This window comes from Mchenga conophoros, linkage group LG23, assembly GCF_057382185.1.
Source record: "Mchenga conophoros isolate Kocher_MC1m ecotype Shallow Benthic linkage group LG23, M_conophoros_male_GT1.1, whole genome shotgun sequence".
Classification (NCBI taxonomy): Eukaryota; Metazoa; Chordata; class Actinopteri; order Cichliformes; family Cichlidae; genus Mchenga; species Mchenga conophoros.
In genome coordinates this window covers 18,625,855-18,648,915 of record NC_140547.1, presented here as the reverse complement: position 1 = coordinate 18,648,915, position 23,061 = coordinate 18,625,855, and the positions used below count along the sequence as shown (strand labels likewise).

The 23,061-nt window shown below is 38.8% G+C and overlaps 1 protein-coding gene across 15 annotated transcripts in view; it reads left to right on the top strand.

The window, feature by feature from the left end:
• The first annotated feature begins 54 nt into the window (after window positions 1-54).
• The window catches only part of LOC146546983 (target of Nesh-SH3-like), a 36,256-nt gene continuing 13,249 nt past the window's right edge, over window positions 55-23,061 (top strand). Inside the window, exons 1-11 of one of the 15 annotated variants that reach the window (XM_085264023.1) lie at window positions 55-451; window positions 9,576-9,755; window positions 14,600-14,668; window positions 14,751-14,883; window positions 16,986-17,167; window positions 17,379-17,434; window positions 18,073-18,097; window positions 18,466-18,546; window positions 18,950-19,024; window positions 21,597-21,800; window positions 22,956-23,033. In XM_085264023.1, the coding sequence (XP_085120149.1) occupies window positions 361-451; window positions 9,576-9,755; window positions 14,600-14,668; window positions 14,751-14,883; window positions 16,986-17,167; window positions 17,379-17,434; window positions 18,073-18,097; window positions 18,466-18,546; window positions 18,950-19,024; window positions 21,597-21,800; window positions 22,956-23,033 (1,174 nt within the window). In that variant the 5' untranslated portion in view covers window positions 55-360. The remainder of the gene's footprint in view (window positions 452-9,575; window positions 9,756-14,599; window positions 14,669-14,750; window positions 14,884-16,985; window positions 17,168-17,378; window positions 17,435-18,072; window positions 18,098-18,465; window positions 18,547-18,949; window positions 19,025-21,596; window positions 21,801-22,955; window positions 23,034-23,061) is intronic. The other 14 variants (XM_085264026.1, XM_085264024.1, XM_085264025.1 and 11 more) reach the window with 14 other exon arrangements.

The following is a 23,061-nucleotide window of genomic DNA, read 5'->3' as shown; positions in this document are numbered from 1 at the left end:
AATCATGTTTGAGGTCCAGAGAGAAAAGGGAGGGGTGCAGGCTGCCGAGAGAGGAGGGCATGTACAGTAACAGAGGGCCGTATGTGGGGCTTGGAGATGCCTTCCAGGCCACGCCCACCTGCAGAAGCTATAGATGTTGCCGTTTCAGTGGTCCCCCTCTTCACAGCGAGGACGTCCAACAGCTGAACAAGTCCTAAGTCCGACTGACCAACTGCAGGGAGAGGCACTTAGTGAAGTTGTCCAGCACCTGGTTGCTCCTCATCCTTTAAATCTGCGCCCCATCTTCATCTCCAGGCTAATCCCAGAGGCTGCATCCTCGCCTTCATCCTCGTCTCCTGCAAGCTGAAGCTTTGAGAGGTCATGCCGGGCATCGCTCCCCTCCTCCGAGTCCTCCTGCTGCTGCTCGAGGGCACGACTCTCCTCAGCGGCATCCCTGCACAGAGGATCAGAGGCAAGTGCACAAAACGGCATGCAAAAAAACCCAAGTTGCATAGCGTAATGGGAAGTCAACGGGGTAGCACGGGCATGAAAGAGAGCAGAAATAAGTAAAGTAACAGAGCTGTAATAATAAAAATGCAAAAACTAAAAGAGTAAATGGCTCATTTCATGCATGAATGAAACAGATTGGCATAAAGTTGTGAAACAAAAGATGGTGACATGCTTACAAGTAGTACTAAGCAATAGGAGGTTTGAAATAAATGAGGAAAATGTACAGAAATAAATGCTAAAAGAATGGAAGTAAGTGGGTGAAATGTCTACAGAAAAGAAACAAATAGTTGTGAAACAAAGTGGCATCAACTTGATAACAATGTAATACAGCAAATGTAGAATAATGTTTGCAGCAACAAAAATGTGTCCGTGGGTCTGTCAAACAGGATGGATGTAATAATTAAAAGTCGTGAGGTGTGAGAAGAAAAAAAGTCAGGTTTAAGTCATGAAAATGTGGAAAAGTGCAAAGATGAAAGTAAATGGATGTAGGAGATTTAGGCAGGAAGCAATGCAGGTACACAAGAGTGAAAATAAATGGTTAAATTATAAAGTAGGAGTAGGGATGAAAAATCTGTCCACAGAAGACGCATAAACATAAGAGAAAAAGAGAAAGCATTAAAGTTATGAGGACAACGCTAGAAGTGCTAAAGTCAGCATGATGATTGGGTGCAGGCAGGCAAATATCTCAAACGTGTCCAAATTAGTTCAATGTGATGAGTTTATTGAATCTTTTGACACATGAGGAAACCCTGAGGAAACTGAATGTTTAAGAGCTGAACAGCGTTTTCATGCTGCTACTTGTCCCAAGTTTTAGCAGAATTAGCAGATTTCCCTGGTTGGAGCGCCTGCTTATCCTTCAGTGTTCCTGCACATAAAAAAAGACTCATTTGTGAATAGATTTGAGTTTTTGTCTTGCTTAATCTGCCATGTGTGCCGTTAATGACCTGTGCAGCTCTTCGCCTGCAGGTGCTTGCCTGATTCTGTCATCAGTGCGTTCTCTCCTTTCTGCTGACTCGGCTTCTTTGGCTGCAATAATGGTCTGCAGCTGCGGAGAAGTGACAGAATACTCTTTCAGAACACTTTATAATACATGCATTTTGGCCTTTTCCTGATTGCCTTTTGGCTGAGTGTTGAGGTGGATTTTGGTTCGGTGTCTTTGTCAGCTCCTGCAGCCAGGCTTTGCTGCAGGTTGTGCCTGCCCCGGCCCGATGGGAGGAGGGGCTAATTCATGAAATAACCTGTCATTTTTTTCTGCCTCATTGAGCTTTTTATGTTATGTAAGATGATAAAATCCCCCTCATTCAGAGAGACACGGTGGGCTGACGTGACAGCTCAGAGAAGATTACCTCACCGGGTGAGAGACAGCCAAGAGCAACATAGAGGGACAGAGAGAGTGAGTGATGTGTTTGGAGGAGCTCCGTGGTTTTTTTTTTTCCAGTTTGTTTTATCTTTTTTTGCATATATTTTCCGCAGTTCTTTCTTTATAGGGAAGTTTATTGGTGGCAAAAGTACAGAGTGAGCAAAAATGTAATTAATGTGGTGAAGAATAAGAAGCACACAGGGACACGTGTGTAAATGTGGAACAAGTTTCGTGCTAAGTCCTGCTTTGATTTTGTTTGTTTCAGCTGGCTTTGTTTCAGATTCGGGGGATCCTTGACAACAGTTTCATCAGGCCACGCCCACATACAGCTGTTAGATTCAGTTTTTATACCGAAGCTCTTAAAGGGAAAAGTTAACTAGCCAAACAGGTTATTACGGGGCTCTCAGTGTTTGTAAAACAAAGACCAGTTGCAGGGGTTTTGTCATTGTTAAACTTCCATACAACTCCTGTTTTAGTTTTCTGGGCAGCTGCTTCAAAAAACAGCTGTTTCCCATTATTTTCGTTGAATACATCTAGGTACAAATAGAATTCGAGGGTTATAATTTTGCACGTGTAACTGTTTCTTCACATTTTTCCCTGTGCAAACTCAGAGTGGATGTAAAGCTTGTCCTATCAAAGAAATGCCATGAAATATTGCAAAAAGATTTCTCTTTTGACTTATTGTGTAAAACGATAAGGTGTCACTAACAATAATTTTTTTCTCTATTCTTCATTTTTATTAAATACCTCTCTAATTTGTTTGGTTTCTCTTTGAACTGTTTCTCCCCTTAAAAGCAGCCAAACTGAGTTTGTTTTTTTTAACATAATGTTGCAGTTGACCTGAAGGGGCCCCCCTTTTTCGCCTTTTTTTTGGGTCATTTATATATAAAAAAAAAAAACAACCCAAGGTTAGTCCCCACTTAAATGCTAAAACATGCAATATCTTTTGAGGCACCAGCAGTTAGTCAGTCCCCACAGACTCCCCATTAAAATGTCCAGCTTTACTCGAGAAGCCAACATGTTTGGAGTCGGATACACAAACAGATTTAATTATTACAAATGTAACTTCAGTTGCAGGTGACCTGCAGGGGGCACTAAGTAACATTTTTGTACTTTCATTGATTAGTTGATGAATTTTAATTGTATGAGTGGGTGGGTTTTTGATGCTGTTTCGTAGCTTACCTTTAGGGTGCCGTGACACATCTCATGATAACTAACATTTTATGTTCAGTAAATTAAATCCAGTTACACAAAAACCATCTGGAGGTGTGGCCAAAAGGGGGTGCAGGATCAATGTGCAGTCTTTTTCTCATGGAGTTTTTCAAATAAATAACTTTGAAGATTATTTCAGGATCAGTTTCAGGCTTAAAGTTGAGTTTCAGCATGTTTTAGTTCTTTGTGTATTTTCTTTTGGGGGGATTTCCCACCTGAAAGATGATAACAACCCTCACTGAAGCCAGCAGCAGGAGCAGACGCTTGGAGGTCTAGAGATACCGGGGCCTGTGCTGTATCACAGACGACTGTTTGAGTTCCACCACACTGTTTTACCGTTGCTGCTAATGAGCTGGCTTGCTCTGTTGTCTGGTGGCATTTCTTCCCTTAAAAGGAGCTGCTGCACACTGAGTGTGTGCAGAAACAGACTCCAGACTGCACGCAGGTGATTTCTTTTGCTAACTGGAAAATGTTATGTGTGTCTCTCTGGTCGTCCGACTACGACCAGTACCTTCTAATACTGCATCTTGTGTGGTGGTTTATTGTTCATGTTTTGTTGCAGTACTCGGTGACTCATGTATCACTTTTTGGAACAACATTAACTTTCAGTTCATTTTGATGTTTTGCTGTACTTCTAATGTAATTCTTAGTGGTAGTTATTTTGGAACCTTTCTGGGTTATGAGCAGTTTATAGCTGCTCTTTGTGCATAGTAATACTTTATGTGTTCTTTGTGGATCAGATGCCATTTTATAGTACTTTGGATTGTTTTTTCCCACAGTACTTTGATGTAACAGTTTGGTTTCTTGTAGTATTTTAGCCTTTGTTAGGACTTTGTGCTCCTTTTTGGTACTTTATTTTGAGCAGTTTTGTGGTACTTTCCGATTCATAGCAGTGTAAGTTTAGAGTAGCTTTATATTTACTTTGATGCACTTGGTTCATTACTGTTTGTTTGTGCTACCTGGTGACATAGTTAATGTATAGTTCTTTATACTACATGGCAGTACTTGTTCTTTGGTTTTCATATTTTGCACACTTGGGTGATTTTTCTGTACTTTTACCTCCTTGTGATACCCTTTTCTTGTAGTAAGATGAAGTAAAAGACCTGTTTTAGTACTTTTGTTGGTAATTGTTGAGTTCTTATGGTTGTTTTTTGTGCTTCTGGGCATTTGGCTCTGTGCTGTAAGAATTTATAGAAAATGTTATGCTTTTTTGACTGTCTTTTGTAATGTTGCAGGTATTTAATGTAGCACATGTGATGATGTTAGTTGATGAGAACACTGATAGCTTTTTGAGCTATTACTGTTTGTGGGTTTATTTTAAGATTTTTTATAGTACTTTTGGTTACTTGCTGGAGTACTTTTTCTTCCATTTGACGCTGGTTTCGTGGGTACTTGTGGTATTTTGTTGTACTTAATGTCTCTTCATTAGGGTCCATTTGTTCCTAAGGAAAAATGAGAGTCATTACAGAGATATAAGAGTTTGACACACCGAGAAAACTGCTGCAGCTGGGATATGTTGTCCATGCTTTTGGGAGGGGGAACCCTCGTCTATATTAAGCACTGTTTTTTGTTTGTTTTTTTTCCGTGGGGGTGGGGGGCTGATGTCTGTCATGATGTTGAGGTTTATCCCTCCGCCTTCGACAGGCCAAACAGCGGTGCCAAGAATGAGCTACATGATTCCACATGTCCAGCATGTTGGCCTCTCTGCAGGCTTTTCTCATACTGATCTGCATGAACAAACAGCCCAATGAAAACCTAGACAAGATGATGGACTGGATGTACTTGAACACAATGACATGCTTGGAAAAATCCAAACCTTACAAAAAAGAAAAAGAAAAAAGAAAACACTTGTCTAGTGATTGGGCACATGCCGTTCCTCGCAGGAGGCTTTAATGCCTAATTAGACCTGATTGTTCCACTGAGCTTCTGCACAGAGAGTTAATCAGCTAAAACAACAGTTCAGAAACAGAAAAATGCTCCTCTGCTGGAATTTATCACTTCAAACTGCTCAATTGGGCTCCACATTAACCTGTAGTCACTTCTATGAAAGGATGTCTTCCAGCAGCAGCTGATTTAACCTTCCTCTATTTAAGGCTGAATAACCGCTCACATAAACATCACAGAGCCTCAGTTGATGGCTTCAGCTGATAGAGATACTTGGATCATAAAAGGTAGGAGCAAAATTTACAGATCACAGTGTTTTTTATGAAAGGTTTGAGGCAATAAATCTTCGTTAAAGACCTACAAAGTCAAAAATTGTCAACATTCCAGCATTCAATATCATCTACATGGGCTTTGCAACACCATTACAATTCAGTTTCAGTTCAGTTTTATCTACAGTATATGGCACTAAACAACAGTTGCCGCAGGGTGCTTTATATCAAGAAGGTAAGGTGAAGACTGTACATAACACAAAGAAAAGACTGAAACTCCAACAATCCGATCACCTGCCTATGGGAAAGTGCTTTGGCCACAGTGGGAAGGAAAAACTCCCTTTTAACAGAAATAAACCTGCAGCAGAACCACACAAAGCAAGGGGCAGCACCTAAATTGGTGCACATTAAGTTGCTGCAGCAATCTTAAAAAAAACTGGACATTTTTAAATACAGTGTTTTTACAAACAAATTTGTTTGTAATATTACAAATTTGCAGCGTTACATGAGCATTGTATTTGGATCATAAATGTACCGGTATATAAAAAATCCTTACAATTTTCTGAGATACTGCATTGTGGTGACAGCTAGACAAGATCTACCTGATAAGATAGATTATCAGAAGCTAGAGAATAATAACAACTGTGTAGTGAAGTTCTGTGTTCAGAGTAGAAACATTTTAAAGACAGAGGAATTTTTGGGATTACATGTAGGAAACCTTACAAAAATCCAGCTAACATGTTCGTTATGCTGGGACTGGTTTGCAGTTCGTCAGAAGCCAGTCTGAATGTTACCATAGCTCGGAAAGCCACATGAAGGCACGGAGAGGAACATGAAGCGTCACATGTGTGATTGCCTCGTCATTGAGTTTTCATGGTGTGGATTCAAGAGAAAACCAAATGCAGATGAGCTCTTAACAGCTTCATCATGTTCAAGCAAGTCGGTCCTCTTTAAATGGTGGGAAAGTGTTGGAAAAACAAGCAACCCTGGCTGATGTGGAAAACTTAAAGAGGCTGCAAGTCCTGCTGATTCAGCCATTTTAGGTTTAGGACTTTCCAGGTCAAAGTTTGAGTTCTTCTGGTGTATTCACATGAAATAACCTTGTTTTGGGTACAGTTGGACATTCTCAGCCTGTATCACTTCGCGGGTAGTTGAAGTGTCTGCTGAACTCTCAGTTTACAGTGTTTCATTGATGTACTGTTACTGTGACGCTAAAGGAAAACTGAAAACAGACTGATTCCCAGGCAGCTTCTGAACGTCTTTTCTCCAGTTTCTGAGTGGATTATCAGAGATAATGATGCACAGGAAATGGAAGTCAAATCTGTTTCATGTCTGTGAGTTCTGACTCTGAGGAGGCTAAGTTTGATGCTGGCTTGGTTTAAAGCAGCTTATTCACAGAGTAATTTGGACCTCCTCGTGCTTTCCTGTGTTTGGACACTGTCAGAGCTCTGGGGCCTGGAAAATAAAAAGTTTATAGAGAAAACCCTGCAGGACTGAAACATTTTGTCCTTGTTAAAATTTTAAGTGTGGACCATGATGATGCACTTGAACCCTGCAGACAGAGGTCAGGAGGATCTGCCACTGGACACCAAACATGCTCATTAACTGCTTGAGCAGAGGCTCTGAGGGAAATCGTAAAAGCCCATGAAAAACAGAGATATACAGACAGTGGATTGTAGATGAGATATCCATCTCAGCGTGAAATGTAATCAAAGCATGACTTCCCCTACAGAACAGACTGTATCTTCAGACTGGAATGTTCAGTCCAGTCAGAAACTTCCATGTTACTGGACTATAAACTGGACAGAGCTTAGAATAGAGCCAGTATTCATCCAGTTGAGGTGGTTCGGCCATCTAATCCAAATGCCTTCTGGACACCAGCCCAGGTTTTCTGGGCATGGAATGCCAAGCTCTGAGGAGACCATAACGTACACCAATATCATGTATATCCCATGGATCTCTCTCAGGATCCCACAGGAGGAATTGGAAAACCTGAGGAAAGGATTGTCTTGAATATAACTTTGGGTAAGAAGAAGAAAATTGACAGACATAATTCTTGTCTCTTTGAAATAAATTTCTGGCAGCTTCATTTTGTAATAAAAGTGTTGGAAAACTCTAAAAACTCTTTCCATCATCAGGAATTTAATATACCGTTTATTCCAAAAATGACGTCCCCAAACATATAAAACAGAATCTCAATAACCTGTCAAGGGAAATGTGGTTTCTCTCCAACAAACAACAAACAAAGCAAACAAAAACAAGAAACATTTTAAAATTGTCTCGTTTGAAGACATCGTGCAACACTGGCCGTCTGTGTTGCAGGATTCTATATAGGATCTCTTTTGTCATTGGTCCTCCAAGAGAAAATAGCATTATTTTAGAGACCTAAAAAATCCACACTGTGCTGATTGATTATTGTGCTGTTCATGTAATTGACATGTTAATTCTGAGAACTGGTTTGTGTCCTTTATGGACGTTTTATGAACTTGGTCTAGATTCTTGCTTAGGTCCAGGCACTAACCTAAACCTGCATGGTTTAGGTTTTTGTTTGATGGAGCTTTAAATCAATAAAACTTTCACCATGGTTTGTTTTTACTGCCTTTGATTTCTAAAAACATAACCTTTACTCGTTTTTTTTCAGTTGCAGTGAGATTATCTTGGTTTGTTTTAGGAAAAGGTCCTGCTTTGTGTTAAAATAAGTCCCTTGAGAATGCAAAACCACATGTTAGGAAAAAAACTTTTGTCATCTGCAACAAGTTTCTCCTTTGTTTTCATCCTGTGACAGTGGCTACACCAGCAAAGAACATGTGGCCACAGTCTCATGGTTTCTATTTCAGACACCATGGAAAAAGACGCTAAAGGGGTACCCGCTGGATCACAGTGTGACACTGAGTGGGCTAGACTAAGCTTCAGTGATTAGCTTTGAGTGCAAATACCCTCTTTAATCATGTTACAATAACTTTAAATAACTCCTGCAGTAAGTAATAGGCCACACTTTTAACTGTTGATTTTTCCCCATTTCTTTCTAAGCTAATTTCTATAAAAGTAAAGTCTTATAGGCAGTAGAAATGTTCTCTCCAGACCAGTTTTAGAGTTTTGGGCATCTTATTAGAAAATCCTTATTTGACTGACTTGAAGATTCGATAACATGCCATGTTTCAATCACTTTTTGAATTAAAAATTTAAGTATCTTGTCTTTGTGTTCATAAAGACTATTTAATTAATTTGTACTTAGAGTGAAATGTGGTTGAACTCTGAATTCTTACTTGATATCCAAGATGATTGACTGTAAAAGCTCAGAGCGACACTGGAGCTGGTGTAGAGTTTGAGTCCTTGTCTGTCCCCACTTTGGTCTTTGATTTTTCTGTAAAGCTAAAACAAATGGTTCCTCTCTAACTGTTTGTGCTAATTTCGCAAAGTGTTCAACTGTAATTATCATCAGATTGATCTGATACTACCTGTTTGGGTTTGACAGAGCTCAGTGGCACACTGGCAGGAGAAAGAAAAAAAAAAAGAAAAACTGAAATGGCAACATGACTATTGGAAAATGAAATGTTATTCCAATTAACATAGTTTTTTATTATGTATATAAAATGTTTTTGATACATTTCAATTTCTTGAAACTTAATTTATAGTGCATTTTTTAGATGCAAATTATGGGTGACTGCAGCAACCTGTTAGTGACCAAAGCAATCAAAAAGAGATTTTTGGTGGAGCAAAATAGTAAATGGCCTGCATTTGTATAGCACTTTTCTTAGTCTCTAAGGACCCCAAAGCACTTTACACTACATTCAGTCATTCACCCACACTGGTGATGGGAAGCTACATTGTAGCCACAGCTGTCCTGGGGCACACTGACAGAGGCGAGGCTGCCGGACACTGGCGCCACCGGGCCCTCTGACCACCACCAGTAGGCAAACATGGGGTTAGTATCTTGCCCAAGGATATTTGGCACGCAGCTGGGAGGTAGCCTGGGATTGAACCACCAACCTTCTGATTAGTGGTTGACCTGCTCTGCCACCTGAGCTACAGCCACCCTTTTTATGACTGATTTCAACTTGAGACAGCCAGCAACCACTCATTAGCAGTCGTTTTTACCTATCAACCAGATGTTGCCAGTGGGTCTTCAACCCATATTTATGCCTTAGTAAATCAGAGCTTGGTCTTGAAACATTTAAATCTGGTCTTGGTACCAATTTTTTGAGTCAAAAACCAAAATGTCTTTGAAATGTATCACACAGTTCTGACTTTGTAAATTTTTATTACATGAACTTTGATTATGTTATGATTTTTTCTCACCTTGAGTATTTGTTGTTGAATTCCTGATATTCCCTAATAGTCTTGCTTCTTCTCTTCCTTAGTGCGTCGACAGAACATGAAGGTTCGAATCAACGCCACTGGTGACACCATTGTGATGAAGTTTGTGCGTCCAAGTCCAGATGTGAAGTTAGAGGGTTATATTCTGGGTTACGGCAGCAGCATGTTCTCCAAACAGTTCATCCAGCTGCCTGAAAACGGACAGCCCTACGAGACTGAGATGGGTAAGACCCACAAATATTTCTTCATCTACAGTATGTGCATATTTATGTTTTTCTTTTCCAATTTACTTTTCCATTTGTTTTAATCAGTATCAAGTTGTTGATGAAGATGGTCTTTGCAGATAAAAGGCAGCAGATCTTTATGAATTTCCTTAAAAGTTTATTAGAAATAAATAGTACACTTGGGCAAAATGAAACCTTCCACTCCCTTTTCCGAATATTTTCCCTTTATACAATTCTCAGAAGCTGAATGTATTAGTGTCTGTCTTTAAAACATTAAACAGGTTCATGAGGAGATGATTAAATCTGTGCCAAACCACGACTTTGTGTTGTTTTGATTCTGGAACTTTTGTTTCTGCATCGGTGTGACCACCAAACCTCCATGTCTAAAGCTTTACACTCGTGGGAAAGTGAGAGTTTCTGTAGGAATACTTTCGGGAAAAGAAGAATGTAAGAAGCTTTGAGAAGCAGCAGAGTCTCACAGTGACAGCAGCAGGTGGCTCTGATCCGTTTTCTGAAGCGCAGCCAAGAATTTTTATCCCATCACACCAAGAAAGCTCTAAAAGTTGCGATGGTATGATGCATATAATCGGCCACAGTGAGAGGGTTAACAGAAAACCGGCTGAAAGTCATCCTTCAACACCAGTTTTCATGCAGGATGAGTTTGTTTGCACTCCTGCAGACTTGGGACTAAATGACTGCAGCAGCTTTTGGAATTTAGACCAGAATTATGAGGACTTTTCTCCTCAAGCAGGAAAGCCCATTTATCATCTAATGACAAATATTGGCTCTGCATTATGCTCACAAAAAAGCACCAGATTTGGCTGAAGTTTGTTTATGGTCTTGGATACATTTGCTTTAGTGAGAGATGTGGAAGTGAAAAAAACATAAATCCTGGGTCAAAACTGCTTATCGTGTTGGCATTATGAAACATTAAAATATGACTAAATTTGGCTGAGGTTTTGTGGTGATCCTTTGTGTGAAAACCCAAAATTTGCTCAGTATTGCCGTGTATGTTGGCAGAATTAGAAGTCAAGAGGCTACAACATTTCGGTTGATGGACAGGTGCCAAAACGCTCAACTTTTCTTGCCTTTTGGATGTTTTTATCCAGGTTCTCTTAGCCTTGAGAGCTTAATTTCTTGGTGATGAGAGTGTAGCAAATTTAGCTTTGTACTTTCTTTGAAATCAACTAAATTGGGCTGTTCATGAATGACATTACTGATTTTAGATGCAGTTGCAGTTCTTATCAGCTTTGAGCTTTTTTTCATCCTGCTGGAAGTAGTTTCATACTATGTTTAAAATTACACAGACGTTGGCTGAGGTTTAGTGGTGCTATTTTAAATACTTTATTCACTGCGTCCCTACTTTTCTGATTAATGTACAGTAATAGTGACTTTGCTCCAGTCTCTCTGTGTGGGTCACTAAGATACTAATTCAATGATGAAGAGGCGGCTGAAGGTTGGTAGACAGGCCCTCATTTACTCGTGTGATGATAAATTTTTGTCTTTTTTTTTTCTTCAAATCTTATGGTAGAAATAGCCAAATTGTGCCAGAGTGTCTGGCACTGGTTTTCTGGATAGATTTCTGGTAAAAAATAAATGTGGTAGTTTTTCCTCAGATGATTGATGGAACTTCCTTAAAAGTTGGCATCAGTTTTGGTGGAGACTTCAACAAAAAGAGCCCAAACTTTTAAAGACAATTTTCTCATCAACTGCTTGATTGGCTTTGATGAAAACATCCGAACTCTGGCATAATATTTTGCTCGTGTTATAAATTGGTACAACATTAGTAGTTTGCTGAGAAACATCAGCTTTACTCCAGTCTCTCTGTGTATCGCATTAAAGATACTTAAGTCAGATATGGAAGTGAAGTTCCAACTTTTGATTAAGTTATGGTCTGTTTTTTTAGTCTTTTGGATGCTGTATGTTTTCTGACTCTCTTTGAGCAACTGTGACCACATAATTTCCTCTGAGACTAATAAGCTAATCTGATTCTGATGATTCTGATTAAAAATTGCCAGAATTTGCATGGTCTAGCTTTGATTTTCTTGGTATATTTCTGATGACATAAAATATATTTTGCCATTGATGATTAATTAATATGACTTAAAATTTGGCTTAGGTTCGGTGAACAAAAAAGCTTTTCTCATCAATTGTGAGCTTCATTTCTTTACTTAGTAGCTTCCCATATGGAAAAGAAATAGAAAGAAATTATAAAAGACTTGCATCAGATGTGGCCTACTTCATATAGTGAATCATATAAGGCTTATATGATTTACTCATGAATGTGGCCACTTTCATATATTGTTTTAGTAAGTATCCAAAACATACAAGTTTCATTTATATAATTTTTCTAAGGATCTTATATCTGTTTTCACTCTTGTATGCTTTTCATATAAGTTTCACACAAGACAGATACAAACTTTATAAGATTTATTTATATCTTTTCCATATGGGTTTGTACCTTGTTCAAACTGTGCAATATCTGGCTGAGGTTTGGTGGACAGCTCACCACACATCCAAACATCTTCAGATTATTTGATTTGAATAATTCAGATCTAAGTGTTTCTTCCTTTCTTGGCATTATGAGACATGCTGAGTTCATGTGCTGCTGGGAAAATCAGGTATCCCATTCTTCCATGTCATGTTTACTTTCCTCACTGTGGGAAAATTAAATCCAGCAGACAGATGATAAACACATATAAACAGTTAGATACAGGAGGATCTTGGAGCTCCTCTGGGAGAATTTTAATTTAATCTCCTTCTTCATTTTCACCACTCATCTCTCATCACTGCCACTTCTGCCTCAAGGTCATGTCATGTCAGTTTGACGATCTGGGCGGGACTGTGGTATCAGAACTGCTCTTAAACATTTCCTGCGGTGTTTACCTTCCTGTTTAAAAACCCTCAATGGAGGATCATCCATCAGCAGTTCCAGGAGGACTGCAACCGCAGTGTTGACTCTTTAAATCCGATGCTGCCGGTGGTTTCGGGGTTTTGGTTTTTTTAGCCACATGAGACACAAACATGGCTTCATGACGACTCAGGGATACTTCACCATTTCCTCTGCAGGCAAACTGTTGCTGTTTCAATTTAAACTTTACTGCACGAGAGTGGAGAAACAGTAGCACTGTATGGTGTTAAAAACATCTGAATTTTGGCTCAAGTTTGGAGGATGGTTTGGTAAATACAGACAAATCCTTAATCTGTTTAGGGCATGTGATAGATGGGGCAATTTGGGGGGTGGGACATGTTTACACCTGTAGAGATGAATACAGTCTCCTCTCAAACCAACAAAGACACTGGTTTGTTTTTGGAAAAAAAGTTAAACATCACTCAGTCCAGAGAACTGTCAGAAAACGCTGTAATTTTAAATGAAGTCATTTGAATGAGGAGATTGTGATAAAGAAGCATTTCATCAGGTGACAGCGGCTTTGTTAGATGCTACAGAACATCGTGATACAGGAAGAAATTACCATATTGATCGCACAGATGGCTGAAATATTAATCAAATATGAGGAGCTGAGTTATTGATCACAAAAATCAGGCGATATTTGCAGAGTAAATGTGCTCAGTTTGACAGTGAGGCGTTCCTCCCCCATAACTGGTCATAAATAAAAAAGCTGAATGGTGTCCAGGCTAAAGGCAGGAAGAAACAGCAGCTGCTTTAACAGTCATTCATCATTTAAAAAGGTCTCCAGAGAGGTTTAATAAGTGAGGGTGGAACTTTTACTTTCACACTGATGACTGAGTGAAACTCAGAGAGCTCAGTCATCAGGAGGAGTTCAAAGGTCACTAAGAAAGGAACAATGATTTTCAGTGTAGGCTTACAAATGATTTTGACCTGTAATTTTTATTCTTTAAAACCACTTCATAGCTGTTTTACAAAACTTTGTTGTTATTTTATAAGACTTTCTGGTGCGTTCACCTAGTTGTTTTGCAGTTTTGTAGCTATTTTTACATCATAACTGTTTTATCATAACTTTTGTAATACTTTACTTTTTTTTTTTTACACCTCTTTAAAACTCTTTGTAGCTTTTGTGATTTTATATTTTGTAGTGTTTTATGATACATATAGTGCCGTAGTTATGTGTGCTGAATATAATATCAGTGAGTTCTCAGTGATTCCCAGACATTTACAAAAGTTTCTTTATTTTTACGGGGATCTAGGCCAATGTTCCTGTATGTAAGCCACACTTTGCACTGTTAAATTGACTAAAGAAAGTCAGACTAAGAGATGAGTTTGTGCTGGAAAAGGAAACCGTGCATGTGGGTGAGAACAGGAAAAATGACAGATAAACACAAAAAGGTTGAGGCTGAACTCTGGAGTTAAAGACGCAAAGAACAAAAGCAGAAAACATTTGACTTGGATGGAAATCAGATTATTATGAAAGAAGATGTGAGTGTTTTCACATGTGGATGTTTAAACTGCCATCCTTGTATTTCAGCAAAGAAACTCTCTCCTTATCTATAATCATTCACATCTGTGTGTCTACTTTCTGTCCATGTGTGGGAGGAAGGTGGGGGAGGGAGGGGGCAACAATACCCGCCATGACATAATCACCATAAGAGAGTGCAGAATTCCTCACATGTTTCAGCCTCTATGAACTCCCACATGAGATGTTCATGTTTCTGTAGGGAAGGTTGCAACATACTTGCCATGGTAGTTGCAGCAGTACAGGTTGTAACTGTACCACTATTTGAAAAAAAAAAAAAATGGTACTGTCTGCAACTGTGTGTTGTGGTTTTATCCAACTTTGTTGTTGTTGGCTTTTATTCTTCTTTGTCTGCATCATTCTGTTGGGTGTACATCACAAAGCCTGACCTCATTTGACATGTTTTTTCAGATGCAGAACCAAAGTACCTGGTGGCCGTCCAACCAATCCCAGCTAACGATGTGAAGAAACACTGCACAGGTATGCTGGCAGCTACATGTGGGCTTCAAACTGATAAACAGGCCAACACATAGTCTCACTCTGTACTCACTTGTCCCAACAGGTAAAGTGAACCTGGAGAAGCCGCTTCACCTGGTGATTGGTTCTATTAGCCCAACCGCTGTGCTACTGTCCTGGGGAAACTATCTGAAGACACCCTATGAAGGGAACATCATGAACGAATGTCTGGAAGACGGGTGATTAACTTCACTTGTTGTCCCAATGCTGATTGCATGTTTTGTCTAAGCTGTACACTGAGCTCTGTCTCTAAAGCTTTGAGCTTTCAGGGATATTTTAAGGAACAGTTCATAGTCTGGTAAAATATTGCAAATTAATTTTTGGGGTTTACCTTTATGATGAGTAACTTCACATATGTCACAGATTCATCATAAAACCAGTTTTGGTTTAGTGAACATGAAAGCTTTTTACCTCCTCTCATGTATTTTATGTTTTATGGACAACCAGAAAGCCCTGTTCCAAAGCTCGACGTTACTCAGAGACAAATCACCTTCAACCAATCAAGATGATGAATTACAACCCTGAAATCTCCACTGCTGTTGAGCTTGAACTGTCCCAGTGTGTTGAGTGATATTACACCGACTGAGACTCACCAATGCTCTTTTCCATCACCCCTTGATCTCTGCTGCCTCTAATAATACATATTTTTCCTTCCCTGTCAAACAAGTTGGAGGAGCCATTGGAAAGCCTGACCTAGGCGTCCTCTGCCACTCTGGGCGTCTTATTAAAACCTAATGTCAGCTCCATCTGTGGAGGGTTTGGCTGCTGCCTCAGATTTTTGGATCCCTGCTCTGAAAAACAGAACTTGAAGGAGTGAAAGTGGAGATTGGCTTTGTGGTCGCCAGAATTAACAACACCTAATGGACAAAGTTGTTTCCACACTGAGGTCACGGTGGATACAGGCAGCCAGAGAGAAACCGCACGGCATGAAGACGCTGGTACTGGATTGTGTATGTCATCCATATGTCGTACCACTGGGACACTTCGATGCTTTCTGAAACCTTCAGCCTTGTGATCAGGGAAACTTTGACAAGATGCAGCCGAACACATCTTGCACAGTCTACGAAGCAGACCTGCAACCACAGTCATCAGTGATTTAGTTTTGTTTACTTCTGCATAACCCAGTTTTTCTACCTATGAATCTCAGACATTATGGCTCCTTATATAGTTTCAAATCCCTTTAATATCAACTAGACACAAAATTATAGTGTATTTAAAGTGGGTCAAAGTCTATTAAATGTAAAAGCTGCACTTTGAAAGCACATTCTTTTTGTTCTGCAGCTCTAAATGGGCTCTTTAAGCATCTCTCTGATTTTAGTTTTGAAAGTTCAAAGCATTATTTCACTTAACAGCAATGTATAAAAACAGTTGGTCAGATATTAGTACAATTTCAAACTGCTTAAGTAAGATAGTGGCCATAGTTTTGGATTGCATATGAACTTTATATCAGTGTCACACAAGTTCCTGTTAATACCTGCCTCTTTAACAAAGAGCAGCCAAAGCAAAGACTTACAGGGGAGTTTGTTCCATTATTTGGGACACCATCTGGCAGTCTGTCCTCAGTCTGTAACTATAAGCATTTTGTTATTTTAATAGCTAATTTAAAAAAAGGTAAAATAAATAAAAAACTATTTTTGTGATTCCCTAAACTGTGGTAAGTGCTGGTTAGCCAAAGATTTATTTATGTACAGCACACTTTCAATGGATACAAATACACACCAGTTGTAATTTGTAGACAAACATGTACATTTTTTACACAGCTGTATCTGTAGGTAATTTTTATTCCTATCCTTGATAAAAATCTTTACCATAATGGTATTATGGCATTAATTTTTTTCAAATACTTGGCTTGCTATTTGTGTTTATCACAATATAAACCTAAAATATGAGGAGCTTGAGTCACTCCTCCAGAAATGTGTGATACTGTCAGCCTAATTAACCCATTTCTTTGTATTTTTTCGAATTAGTATTAGGCAGCTGGTTGCTAACATGTTTAGATCAGCTGCTTTACCTGTTTCCTCTGGGTAAATTACAAAGATAACCTTTGTGTTTTATAAAAGTTAATGAATGTAAGCATGGCCAAATTGATGTATTGCTGAAACACAACCAAGCTATTGAGAATTAAAAAAAAAACAAAAACCCAAAAAACCCATTACATATAAGCATATGAAGTTAAAATACAATGGACCAAAAATAGAACTCTGAGGAGCTCCAAGGGCAGTTTTCAGACAATCTAACCACCTTGCTGTTGGTAAAGGCATTTTTCCTTTTTCTCCATCAGATTCTACACTATCCGCTACAGAGAGAGAAACAGGAATTGGATCTACCAGACATGCCCAACAAGCGACACAGTCATTGATAACCTGAAACCCAACACGCCTTATGAGTTTGGCATCCGCTCCAACAAGGATGACCGCAGTGGCACATGGAGCAAACCGGTCATCCACAACACCAGCATGGGCAGTAAGGAGTTACTTACGTACTTGTCACCACTGGAATCATAAAGGCTCAAGCTAAAGAAAACATCAAGCCTTGATTTTGATGTTAAGAAAAAGTTTACAATCTCTTCCAAGAAAAGTTTTTATTATCATTTTTTTTGCAAAGCAATGGCTAATCGATCTTTAATAATAATAATGATTAATTTTACTGCTTTTTCTCTGCACTTTTTTCACAGATAAAAATAGACAGAAATCATACAAGCCACGTAACAGTCCTCCAGTCAAGCTGGGGGTAAGTAACCTGCTGTACTGTAACAAAGTAAATGCTACTACATCTGCGATGTAAATGTGATGACCTTTAAAATTTTTAAATCATGGATACATGTAGAATAGACTGCTTCAAACTTTATATTTACTTAAATACCTCAAAATGTACTTGAAAAATATTTAATGAAGTAAATAATAACATGAACAAACTATGCTGCGCTTACTTTATGTGACATTAATAACATTTTTTACTGTTTGCTTTTGTATAATTATGGCTATTTATTATGGTTAAATTCTAAAACATCAAAAAATGTGCCATATTTTTAATTTGTGTATTTGTTTTTGGTCAGTAAGCTTACTTCATATTTAATGTAAAGTATTATGGCAATGAATATGCAAAAAAGGTTTTCTTAAATTAATAAAACTTGAAGAAAGAAAATAGGAAGATATACAAAAACATTGTAAATAAAATTAAAGGTGAAGATAATAAGTCTTCATTAAAGGAAAATTACCTCTGGGTTTCCACAGAATTTAAAGGTTGAGGTCAAATTTTTCAAAGCAGTGCATCACGAGCTTAGGAGTCCTTGTGTTTATGTATATTTGATTTAAACATGTCTAAAGTTGACATTCTTTGTTCTTTCTTTTTTTTTCTTTTACAAACAGACGCCCCTCTTTGCTCCTCGTTATGGTAAGATTTATGATTTTGTCTTTAATTAATATATAGTCTGTTCAGTCATTATCTCTTCCTGGCATGATTTGTGGAATCTGTTTGACTTCAGTTTAGGTATGTACAGTCAGTAATGTGTTCTCATAGGCCACCACAACAAAACAGGTTCAGGCTGGTTCGAAACACTCACACTTTGCAGTAGGAAAAAAACAACAACTTCCAATTATCCTGAAGTTCAAGCCAAAAGCTTTATGCACCAAATATAATAGCTGCTCATCTTTCTGAAAACATCAGTCTTGTATTGTGCACTTAGACATCTGTCTGCTGAACTGCTCATGCTGAACCATTTCATTGTTTTTCTTTTAACATCTTTGTTGACTTGTTTGCAGCCCTCCACAACGGAACGGGCCCTCGAACACCTACTTTGTTCAAAAACCCAGGGTTCCCTGGAGCTCCACGCACGTCCTTTGGTGATTACCGCTCTTTCTTTCTTTTCTCCCTGTCTGCATACTTTTACTTTTCTTCCTCTCTGGGCAACAGAGAAGTTTCTCACACAGCACAGCACAAAAGCTTCCTTAAAGGGTTCCACTGATGGAAAACAGGCACCAAAATGCAGTTTCAATCCTCACATTGCAGATGTGAGAAAGTGAGAAAGCAAATAATAGTAATACCAACATTCTTTAAATGTTAGAAAAGTAAGAAATTCACAGCACTAAAGGATGTTGAAGATTTGTTTATAAAAAGCCTCATCAGTCTAACCCATGGGTGCTTTTCCCAAACTAGGTTTCATAAAGAATTGATTGTCTCTCCAACCCTATCCTCTTTAATTTTGACATTTTTCCTCTTATAAACCCACCATGTTATTTCCAACAGCACCTCCCGAGAGCCAGCAGGAAACTATCCCTGTGCCTGGCTCTTCTGAGCCCAAATTTCCTCACGTGTCCCCGGGTAACGAAACAGACGCTCTTTTATTCTTTAATCATCAGCTTCACTCATTTGCAGTCCATCTTTACCTGCTTCGCCTGAGCCTGTGGTGCACCTGGGAGGGGTGGAGGTGGGGTGTGCAGCTATTGAGATTGGCTGCATGTTAGCATGTCTTAAGCCCAGTTAGAAAGTCAAAACAAGGCGAGGAAATGATGTCCCTGGAGATCAGTAAGTTCCCCTTGGCCTGCCCATTCCAAAAGTAGCTGCAGCTCATTTTTTCAAACCACACTGCTGAAATGTATATGACAGCCATCATGCTTCAGCATTCATCATCAATTTTCTTTTCTCCTTTCAGCTGCTTTCTTTGATCAATGATATTTCTCTTTCTTAGACTTTTCAATTAATACCTGATATTTTTTACCTCTGAGAGGTACAAGGGCTCAACATTACAGCATTATCATTAAATATGTAGATTATATTCAAACCATCAGCTATTTAAAGTAAACCAGTTTCAGTCAGAACTCCTCCATTCCTCTGTCATCCTTCTTGTCTGTCTGTCCAGCTGTCCCCATCCTACTTGTTGCAAGTCACCGCTCTCTTCAGTCAGTCTGCATGTCAGGAGTGCATGTCAGCCAGTTCAGACGCAGACGTGGTTGGAATTTCCCATCCAGGAAAGCCAACACAAGTCGTTCTGCAAAATCCTCCCAAAGTACAATGTCTTCAAACTTTTCTGTATTTCTCTGAGGTACGAGATTATAGGGAACAAAATCAAATTCTTTAGGCATCTGTTTGAAAATAAACAAATCTTGTGGAATCTAGGGCTGGGTATCTGGTATGAAACCAGAGATTTCTAATTGGTTTTAACAGAAATATTAGATCTTGATCTACAACAGGAAAATGCTGGCTAAATACAATGGTGTGAAAAAGTATTTGCTCCTTTCCTGATCTTCTGTTTTTTTTTGTATGTTTGTCACACGTCAATGTTTCAGATCATCCCAAAAGAACTCAATATTAGACACAGATAACACAAGTAAACACAAAAAACAGTTTCTGAATGAAGGTGTTTATTATTAGAGGGGGGGGGGGGGGGGAGGACAACAACAAAAAAAAACTGCATGTGCAAAAGTGATTTCCTGCTAAACCTAATAGCTGGAACAAGCAGCAGCAAGTGGAGTCAAGCATTTGCGATAACTGGCAATCAGTCTTTTACAGCACTGTGGAGGAATTTTGGCTTACCCCTCTTTGCAGAATTCTTGTAATTCAGCCACATTGGAGGGTTTTTGAGCAATACCTGCCTCTGTAAGGTCATGCCACAGCATCTCAGTCAGATTGAGGTCAGGACTTTGACTAGGCCACTCCAAAATCTCCATTTTGTTTTTATTAAGAGGTGGACTTGCTGGTGTGTTTTGAATGGTTGTCCTGTTGCAGAAACCAAGTATGTTATAGCATTCTCCTTCAGGATATTTTAGTAGAGAGCAGAATTCATGGTTCCTTTTACCATAGCAAGTCTTCCAGTTCCTGAAGCAGCAAAACATCCCTAGACCATCACACTACCACCACCATTTTTAATGATGGTATAAAGTTCCTTTTCTGAAATACTGTGTTACTTTACATCATATTTAATGGCATACACACCTTCCAAAAAGCTCAGCTTTTATTTTGTCACTCCACAGAGTATTTTCCCAAAAGTCTTGGGGATCAGAAAGATGTTTTCTAGCAACACTTAGACAATCCTTCATGCTCTTTAGCTCAGCAGTGGTCTTGGAACTCTGTCATGCAGGCCATTTTGCCCAGTCTCTTTCTCATGGTGGAGTCATGAACACTAACCTTAACTGAGGCAAGTGAGGCCTGCAGTTGTTTAGATGTTGTTATGGTGTCTTTTGTGACCTCTTGAATGAGTCGTCGGTGTGCTTTTGGGGTAATTTTGTTTGGCCGGCAACTCCTGCGAAGGTTCACAGCTGTTTAATGTTTTTGCATTTGTGGATAATAGCTCTCACTGTGGTTTGCTGGAGTCCCACAGCTTTAGAAATGGCTTTATAATGTTTTCCAAACTGAGAGATCTCAATTAATTTGTTTCTCATTTGTTCCTGGATTTCCTTGGATTGCATCATAATGTATGACATTGAGGATGTTTTGGTCTATTCCACTCTGTCAGGCGGGTGCTATTTAAGTGACTTCTTAAACCTGTGTTTAAAAACTGCATTCTGTGTTTTGCCTAATATTGACAGTTTTTGATGATCTCATACATTTAAGTGTGACAAACATAAAAAAGAACAGAAATCAGGAAGAGGGCAAACACTTTTTCACACTACTGCATATCACCAACCAATAAGCCAGTGAGGACCCTTCATTATGAACATGTTTTATTTAGTATCAAATGAAGTATCTATACCATGTCCTATCCTGACAGAAAAGCTAAACAACTTTCCAGTTTTGAAAGACATGTATCTGATGACTTGAATTTCTCCAGAGTTGCTGGATGAAATTAGTCAAAATGCATGTCTATTTTATTTTATATCATAGTGTACACATCGTGCAAAAACAAACACTGACCAGTTTCCTATGACCTCAGTACCTCTCTTCTCTTTCATCCCAGAAAAAGGAAACACAATTAGAAACAACAACACCCAACCAGCGGATATTCCCACTCCTGCCCTCCCCAAACTTCTGTCCACCAAAGCCCCCCATGCCAACATCACAGCCGTCCTTCTTACTAAGTTAGCCTCCAGAGGTGACTCCAGTCATGTGCAAACCACTAAGGCACCCACTAGTGCACCTGAGAAGCCTCGTAACCCCACTGGTAATTCCTCCTTACAATCTTTTTTTTGTCTTTCTTTCTTTTTTTTGTCTGTGACATAATCATTATGTTTTAGAAAACATACAGTTTTATCATAGTCAGCTTTGGTTGAAAAATATCTGTCTTGTCTATCCATGTCGCTTAATACTTAAAAATGTTCTAGACTCAGTGTATGGTGTCCATGAATATAAAAGCATCATCTGCAAATAGTTTCACTGCATTTGCCATATTCTGTCCCAAAAATGCCAAATGTTCTTTTCAAAAGTTGGCTTCTTCTAAAAAATCCTCTTTCTGCTTCTGTGAGATGTTGTATCTCTCAATATCTAAGCCTTTTGGGGGTGTAAGTAATGCAATGTTGTTCTTCAAAAATGAGTATGAACATAGTTAACAATGTTCTGTGTTTAATTTTTCTTTTCACCAAATGAATCAGTGTATTTTCTTTTCTTTTTAAACTGTGTGGGCCCACAAAAATAAGAGTTTCATCCAACAGTTGAACTTTACAAAGAAATGTAGCACACTCAGCTGCTGTCAACAAAGTACTTTTTAAAAAATGTATAGATCTTAAAATCTTTTTATCACACATTACCTAAGGTGTTGAAAATAATCATAGCAGTTCTACAAAATTGGTTGGTTTTAAATGTATTTTTTTAGACAGCTGAGACATAACTGACTGAATACTTACTTTTATTTAGATTTAATTTCTGCCTCCGTAAACTGCTCATTTGAGGTCAAAGGGCCCTGGCGACTGTTACTATATCACCCTGTTACCAAGGCAAGTGCCAGATGTACTTTGTACTATGTGAAAAGATCTGGTACCAGGAGTTGGTGGACTATTGGCTAAAGACAGCACATCCTACACTGGTCACATACATTTTTTTAGGTTCTACACCACCTTTGTAAGATTTTGAGGAAAGAGCTCGTGATAAGTCTTCATAGTCAAATCCTACTTCTTAAATGCACTTTGAATCCAAATGTAACCGAGGCTTTAAAAAGTCTTGCCATTCGTGTCTTACCTTCTCAACAGTCAGTTCTGCTTGGCAAACTTTAAGAAGAATATTTACATTTTCAGGTTTTAATTTGACAGGATGCAGACCATCTCTCAAACTGAAAAAGGCCTTCATTTTTTTTTTAGTGTTCAACCTTCTTTTTTTCATACAGCTGTTGGCAAATCACAGGACGGCTCATCACTGCTGAGATCAGCACTGGCCAATGAGCGGGCCAAAACTAACACATGGGGTAATAACAACCTCACAAACAGCTTCCT